Below are 8,132 nucleotides of genomic sequence, written 5' to 3'. Positions count from 1 at the left end.
TAATCTGGGCGTGCCCCTAGGCATGTAGACAGTTTGGCTCGTAACTATGCTAGTATCAACTATGTGAACTTCGGTACGGATACCTCTATGGAAGTATGTCCTGTGCTAAGTTTTTTTAATCTGGTCTAGGGTGCGGTTTGTTTTGGGTAATTTGAATGGACATGCAAAAGGCTAGAAAGGAGGATCCTCGGGTGTCCTCTTGTGCGTTAGTAGGGCTAGTACAAGTAAAAAGATCCACTGGTGTGTTAGCCGCAAGAAAACAGAGGAATCATGGTGGAACAAAATGGAATAGTTAAAACCAAAATAGCAAGTCTCAAACATGCAGCCCGCTTGTGGAAAAAAGGTCTTGGTGTTCGCTGAGCGGTTTGATTAAGACTCAAATACTAAGAGTAGCACAGAAGGTCTCGTGTTCCATGGCCAGAAATGAGTCATTGAACGAAAAAAAGGAAAACCATGTCCAATAGACATGGGTTGCAGCTACTGAGACGTGTTGTCATCGAAATCCCCAGAAGGAGCGAACACTGACCATATTGCGTCAGCTGGGAGTGAAGATTGGTTCCCCTGCAGCTTCATTGCATCTTGCAGCGCACATAGCTTAGTGGTCTTAAGGGTGTCCTACAAGGTAAAACGGTCGGAGAATGTTATCATTAAAGAGTGAAGACGTATGTCGGGCATCAAGTATGAAATTGAGGTAAGAAAATTCAAAAAGGTTACACACCCTTGTTATGGGGACTCGTAATTTATCTCCGTCGTGGTACCTGATGGTATGCATAACACAGTACCCGGTTTCCTCCCTAACACGTATTATGAAAAGGAGAAGCAAGTATTAGAACGAGATAGCAACAAGGAAATAATGTCCTCAAATTCTATAAAACTTGTGAACCTAGGTTGACAGCGAGCATACCTAGTGAATGCAGTGTCAAAGAGTTGAGGAAACTTAGTTGACCAATTTTCTTTTGGCGTAGGCCACACTGCGAAGAAGTCTTCCAAGCATTGGAACAAAGCATCATGGAGCCGGGACGCTATGAGCTCGTGCCGCTCCTTCTGCTCAGCATTCCATACCCCGCCACCAACAGAGGGAGCGATGATGTGGATCACCCTTTGGAGCATGTCCCACATGTAGAGAGCCCACCCCTCTCGAAGTATTGCTGGGATGTAAAACTAAAGTTTTTTTGTTTTCGGAGACACAATTTGTGAGCTCTAGTCGTGCCATTTGTGTCACAGGGGGAGAAAGGGTTTGCTCAAAAGTATTGGTGGGGTAAAAAACATTACTAGTTGGCATGCCTCTACTGCGTGCTGCACAACCGGACCAATAAACTGATTCTAGATCTCTAAAAACCTAGAAATACTTGAATTTTCGGCAAGGGCTAAGGTCTGCAAAGAAGGAACAATTAAAACAATTGAGGAGGCCATTATGATTAATGCAGGTGGCGAAACAAAATGGGCTGCGCGGAGAAATGAGAAATGAACCGAAGACATTGCTAGCATGGTGCATTCGTATCGAGAAATCACATTCGAGGATGTGGCGGTGTGTTAGGCAAGGTGTATCCAAATTAGCTTCACTGTCCATCTGCATTAGTTGATGTATAAGGATGGAACCAAGCTCGTGATTGAGCATGCTATTGCTGATGATCTGTAGTTGGATTTCGACAACTCTGATTCTAATCTCCCGGGGGGTACCATGAACTATCCAGTTTCTGTTACAGACAGTAGCATAAGTTAAAGTTAGAACTCTGGTGTTTGGACGGAGGCGTGTGATATATCAGCATTAGAACATCTATTGAAAACAAAAAACTCACTGTGCCAGCTGATTGTCGGGCAGCGATGGCAGATAGGCTTCCAGCAAGTCGGCTATATCAGTTTTAGGAGGCACGACTGGGCGACCTTTAAACCATGGATTCCCTGCATAGCTCCTTGATGATACGTATTTCCGTTTGGGTAGCTCGGCGGTGGAGATGGAAAAGAAAACGCCTGTCTGGTTTTCTTGAATACTATCGACGTATATGTCCTTAACTGCTTCAGCTATGCATATGGCATACTGTTGTATGGCGTTGCATATGGCGTCGCTTCTTCCATGATGTTTGTCCTTGTTGTGGCTTGATGTGGCCACATGATGGCCGGGTTTGCGTGTTGGCTCGGTTTGCATGCTGCCTTTTCGCACGCCGCTTCTCTGTGGTGGACTTTCAACTGTAGGGGAGAAAGGGCAATAACAGAGGAAATTGCTTTAGCAACATATAGAACAGAAAAATAAATTTGGCATGGATAATTATCGCAGGATTTAAAAAAAACTTCGCAGTCGGAGAGGTCCAACTTGAGACCGCTAAGTTTGCGATACTTTGGAGTGTGGTATGAAGCTTGTGCACTGTGCGTGGCTCCAGGAAGAGCAAACTTGCGTTTTTCGCGGCATGATGCGCTTTCCTCGTCTAGCGTCTGCGGTCTAACAGGGCAATCAGAAAAACCCCTAGCAGTGCAGCATGTGCATCCAGAAGCCGTGGTAAGATGGCGCACCGCCCGTGCATTCTGTTCACGGAGAAGAACCGCTATCGTTTGGGATGACTGCAATAGGAGATGCGAGTTAGGTTCAGTTATGGAAACCAGAATGACAGGAAGGTGAAGACAATACTAAGAAAAAACAGAGTGCGAGCTCAATACCATAGTTGGGTATCGATTTGTGATATAGTTCGAGTAGTCAACAGCGGTCATTTGCCTTGGGGGCGTGGTCTTCTTGGCAACTGCGACCATTGGAGATGGGCGATTGACTACACTGTCCTTCGGTACAGTAAGGGAGGTGCCGGTGCGCGCATGGCGGGAGAGGGGACCAGGTTCGAGACAATGGCGGGTTGTCGGTGCGGGGCTTGTCAGTCTGAACGCTCTGGGAGTAGCATACGGTCGCTGCATCTCTCAACTGCAAATGTTAAAACATGAGACAAAGAAAAATAAAAGGTTGTTCAGTTGGGTGTGCGGTGGGGGCTCATCAATGGCTAACGACAGTGGTTTATTCACAGATATATTACCATTGATGACGCGAACGACAGCTCAGGTACTCCAACGTCGGACGCCATTATAGTCATGCGCCGCAAGGTGTCCTGGTCGAACATTTTGACCCAAGGGAAAACATCATTTTTCAGGTTGAATATCACCAAGTCAAGGTTATCAAGAAGGAACACCTGGGCCACATAATAAAAAGGTTGATAACAAATCATGATCAGTATTGAGATGAAGGATTTTGCTTATAGTACCATCATAGTTGGTTTGACTTGATGGTGGAAAAAGGGGTGAAATGATTGTCATTACCTGAAGGAAAAGATGGCATCCAGTAAGGTTTGCTGTCGTGACGCCATTATCCATATCAACCTTCAGTTTTGTGACCGCATCAAGCAAGGCTTGCAACACATACTCGCACCAATTGAACTGGGCTATCTCTTCGGTATTAGCAATGGCGCCCCAGGAATTGATGCTCTTGTAGTCATGTTTCGACGAAGGATCTAGGAGATGACCCATTACAAAGATCACGAACGCTATCAGAAAACAGTCTTTCTCCAACTTGCTTGATTCTTCAGTTATGTTCCGCATCAAGAACTCCTCCGCAACGCGCAAGCTGTGTGCTGCGGACTGGTCCATGCCTAGGGTCATTTTTATAAATGAAACAGACTCTTCGTTGATGTTGCCATCCGGTCCACGCACATCCCTGTTGCCGCATGGGATCTCGAAGACCTTGGCCACATCCGCTGGCTTGAACGGGAGAATTATCTTTGGATTAATAACAAATGCACGTTGGGTGACATCGACCTTGCTCATTGCCCAAGCACTAAGCTTGAGTTTTAACTTCTGGATCATTGGCAGCTCTAGCACCCCCCGAATCCTATCTCTTTTACTAGCCGCCGCTTGTATTCACTGAAACTGTCGTTAATAGTGACAACGTGCCCGACAGAGCTCCTAGAAGTGAAATTAGGTGGAATTGCATCAGATCGGCTGCCTGACGCACTAGTTCGCCTGCTATCTGATGATTTCGCCGGTGTTGGTTCAGTTCGGCGGCCGCCGGGGGTGCAAAAATCATCGGAGCTAACTGACCCAGCCATTTCGTACCTACGGCAGAAGAATAGAAAAGTTGTGGTGACTGGGTGTTGGCATCGGACTAAGGTCAAAGGGGATCCCGGGACCAAGCTATGGGGATAGTGAATTCAAAGAGCGAGATCCGCGGCTGCCTAAAGATCGAGGCATGGGGACTTTGCGAGAGGGGTACCTTTGGTAGAGGAACTTCGGCGAGACAGTCGCGGCCGCCGTCGTGAGGTCGGGGCAGCGGCGGAGTCGCCGCTGAGTTGGTTGTAGATCTGGTCGTGTGGTCGGCCACGGCCCGGGTGGTTCAGGCTGTGGGCAGGGCCGGCCCTGAGGGGGGCGAACGGGGCGGCCGCCCCGGGCCCCCAAACGCCAGGGGGTCCCCTCCAGGTACGTGTATGTAGGGTACACAATTATATACTACGACCAAAAAAAATTGAAGCCAAACTCAGCAACGCCCCGGCCTCTGCTCCTCTCGTGTGACTCACGTGCTAGGCTTAGGAAAGAAAGGGAGAGATGATGGGCTTGGCCCATGTTTGCACGTACAGGCAGATGACGTGAAAGAAATCGCTCGATTCACGCACGATTTCCTTTTCCTTCGGATCCTCGATCATCTCGTTCCCTGCCCTTTTGCATGTTCCGCCGACCGCTATTCGTCTTCAAGACTTCAACTCCGCCTCCTGACGAACAGCGCGACGACTACGGCAGGTACGTCTCCTCGTGCGCGCCTTCTGCCCTTGCCTGTTCTTCTTCCTGTTTCTTTCTTTTTCTAATCCTGATTTCCGAATTCTCGAACAGGTCAATAGGGAATTGTTGCCAGGGTGATCAAACGCGCGCACATAGCCAGATTAGACTACGGAGAGAAGGTACTATACTATGCCCTAGCAGATTTTGTCATGATATTAGGTGAAGATCTTCTGTAATTAATCCAATATTTTAATTTTTTGCACTAATTTTATTGTTCCTTTCAATTTCAGCACTGCCATATTGGGTTCGGGTGTAAAGTATCCATCTGGATGTGATAAAAGAAAAAGGAAGGAGGTAGATGACATGAAAGGATCCCTTCTTAATAAATCATAAGAGCCATCCGAGCACTTCAAAAAATCTAGACGAGTTGGTGATAGTTCTTATGGATGACCAAACTAGTGCCAATCAGAAAAATGATGGTCATTCTCCTGCAGAAGATGATGTTGACATCAACATTGATGATACCAATGTGAGCGATCCTGCGTCCATATTTAATTCATCTGCGACATAATTTGCTAGTGTTGATGACGAACCGGTTATTACTGTGGATATTTATGATCTAAGCAATTTGGGTAATCTTGAAAATAAATTGAGGGATATATTAGTGGAAAAGGGGCCTAAAAGGAAAGAAGAAAACACTAAATATTCTTTGGATGAAAATTCAAGACATTTTTCATACACGCATTACTCAAGAAATATGTGCAATTGAGAAGTGCGTGATAGGAAATGGTCAGTTATTTCAAAAGGCGCAAAAAAAGTGTTTTCATTGTGATGTAAGCTTTTCAATTCTGACAAATGCAAAAGTGCATTGAGGCATGAGGGGTTTTGTGATTGGAAGCATATTAATGCGAGACCGAAACATGCAGCTAGTGTTGACCATATTACCAACATAAACTCTTGGAATGAACTGAGCACTGGACTGAGAAAGCATGAAACAAATTGACAAAGGGTTACAACAGCTTGGCAACATTATGCATTGAGAAAAACATGCTTGATGAAATTGATATTGATAATATCATTAGCGATTTTCCATCTCAGAATATGAGGAGATTTTTTAAAGGAATATGTAATACATTATTTGATATGCACTTAATTTTTTCTTTGATACAAATTATATCTACATATAATGATTTATAAATAGACATCTATACTAAGAGCCATCAAGGGCCCTCAATTATAATTTCGCCCAGGGCCCCTGAAATCTCAGGACCGGCCCTGGCTGTGGGGAAAGGCCATAACCAGCATGATGTGTGGGTGGGAAGGAATCCAGAATGGTCCAGTCCAGCCAACGGGTCCAGTCATCTGTAATTAATTTAATTAATGGACACATGCAACTTTTCGACATAAGACAGGAAAGTACTTAATTAAGCATCATTTCGTTGCATTACAACAGACACATACGGCTTGGTACAACAGATTTACTTAGAACAGATAAACGAAGACGGCTACGGGGTCTAGCACAACACAGACCCCATGCTAATGACACACGCGAAAGGTAGTTGCTACTGCCTATTACATTAATCGCTGGTGGAGCGAGACATAATGACCATGGCACATATGGCGATGAATAGTGCGAGAAGCAATGCCGTGGCAGTGAGGTTGGTTCCCGCGACTATAAGATTGAGCTTCAACAGATCTCTGACCATGGCTAGAATTGCTCCAATATGCTGGTCCACCACCGGAGTTGCAACTTGGGGTGCCCCCTCCTAGATCTGGTTCTGGACCCCGTTGGCACCAAGATGAGCCGGGAGAAACCTAGCGTACCCCTCCTGCCACTAATAGAACTTGCATCTCCCAGCCTGCATTCGAAAAACACAAGACATCAAGTCAAACACAAATCGGGGTTTCGATCTGATGTGTACATATCAGAGAAACTTTCGATCTGATGCCTACATATCAGAGACACTTACATCTTTCTGGATGCATTTGTAGAATCGATGTCCGGGCTTCAATGAACTGGCTCCGCAGACGTACCTGAGGATCTTGTCGCCGTAGTACGGACAAGGGATTAGAGGCAACACCTCCTGTGAGGCCGGGTGCTGGCTGGAAGATGACAAAGAAGCCATGGCACCGATGGATCTGGAGCTCGAAATAGTACTGGATATTTCTGGAGTAGTGTGGAGGAAGAAGCCTGGTGCGGATCTACTGGAAATGTGTCGGCCGGTGGGTGGGGGTGTGGAAAACGGCCGTTACCTGGGCCAGGTGGTACAGAACTCACGCCCCGTCTGTGCCGATCGACGCGCTGTCTGTTCTGTCCATACATGAGCTAACGCCGTCTCGGATTGTACCGTTGTGTGAAGCGGCTGTCCAGAATTTCGACCGCAGTATACATCACAGAATACATGTGCATGCGCGAATCTCGAGCTCAGTGGGTGGTCCAGATTCCGAGAGCATCTAGACCCGAGAGCCAAGTTGCTTTTCCGACATGCTATGGATTTTATTTATGGTAACTGGCAGGAAAGTTTTCAATTCTTGTATTCATTCAAAGGTGAAGTGCAGAGGACCAGCCCATGTAGTATTGTAGATATTGACCACCACACCGTGGAGTACACATTCAGGGGAGTGACAAAGACCAAGGAATGCTTTAGGAGGGTTTTTGTCTGCTTTGAGGCTTGTCGCCGGGGTTTTTTTGGCAGGCTGCAGGCCTTATTTGGCTATTGATGCCACTTTTCTCATAGGGAGGTTTAAAGGACGGTTAGTAGCAGCTTGTGTAGTTGATGCACACAGTTTTGTATTCCAGTTGCCTACGGTGTGCTGGAGACAGAGTTCGAGGAGAGCTGGACTTGGTTTTTGCATAATCTGCGCCGGGCTATTGCACATCCCAATGGGTTGGTCATTCATACAGATGCCTGCAAAGGTTTAGAAGTGGCCGTGGACAATGTGTTCCCTGGAGTAGAACATAGGGAATGCATGCATCACCTTGCTGCAAATTTCATGAAGAAATTCAAAGGAAAGGTGTATACCGACAATTTATGGCCAACATCTTTTAACTTGCAGTGTGAAGAAGTACAACTACCACTTGAGGCAGTTATACATGAATCCCAAAGTGAAATAATGCTTGGAAACACACCACTCCAAGTTATGGGCCAGAAGCCAAATCAGTGAACTGAGAAAAGTTGACTATGTGCACAATAATCTAGCAGAGTCTTTCCACTCAACGATCCGGAAACTAAAGGGTCATTATGTGGTGGATTTGCTTGACATGATAAGTATAGAATACATGCAGAAATTTCATTATCGTGCAAGAATAGCCGGGGCAAAATTCATGGGCCACATTATCATCCCTGTCATGATGAATGAACTGAAGCAGAAAACAACAGGCTTGGAAA

At 46.0% G+C, this 8,132-nt stretch overlaps 1 protein-coding gene across 8 annotated transcripts in view; it reads right to left on the bottom strand.

Annotated features, from left to right (window-relative positions):
* LOC119268002 overlaps nucleotides 1-4,426 on the bottom strand; it is a 32,152-nt gene extending 27,726 nt beyond the window's left edge. For 3 of the 8 annotated variants that reach the window (XM_037549479.1, XM_037549480.1, XM_037549478.1), the window contains exons 1-9: nucleotides 4,244-4,426; nucleotides 3,295-4,086; nucleotides 3,015-3,167; nucleotides 2,653-2,905; nucleotides 2,289-2,556; nucleotides 1,800-2,187; nucleotides 905-1,697; nucleotides 719-794; nucleotides 527-615 (exon numbers count right to left, since the gene is read on the bottom strand). In XM_037549479.1, the coding sequence (XP_037405376.1) occupies nucleotides 1,340-1,697; nucleotides 1,800-2,187; nucleotides 2,289-2,556; nucleotides 2,653-2,898 (1,260 nt within the window). In that variant the 5' untranslated portion in view covers nucleotides 2,899-2,905; nucleotides 3,015-3,167; nucleotides 3,295-4,086; nucleotides 4,244-4,426 and the 3' untranslated portion in view covers nucleotides 527-615; nucleotides 719-794; nucleotides 905-1,339. Of the gene's footprint in view, nucleotides 1-526; nucleotides 616-718; nucleotides 795-904; nucleotides 1,698-1,799; nucleotides 2,557-2,652; nucleotides 2,906-3,014; nucleotides 3,168-3,294; nucleotides 4,087-4,243 lie in introns of all 8 variants that reach the window. The other 5 variants (XM_037549481.1, XM_037549486.1, XM_037549483.1 and 2 more) reach the window with 4 other exon arrangements.
* Nucleotides 4,427-8,132: the final 3,706 nt, after the last annotated feature.

The sequence above is a fragment of the Triticum dicoccoides genome, chromosome 3A (genome assembly GCF_002162155.2).
Source record: "Triticum dicoccoides isolate Atlit2015 ecotype Zavitan chromosome 3A, WEW_v2.0, whole genome shotgun sequence".
NCBI lineage: Eukaryota > Viridiplantae > Streptophyta > Magnoliopsida > Poales > Poaceae > Triticum > Triticum dicoccoides.
This window is presented reverse-complemented; position numbering and strand designations above follow the sequence as displayed.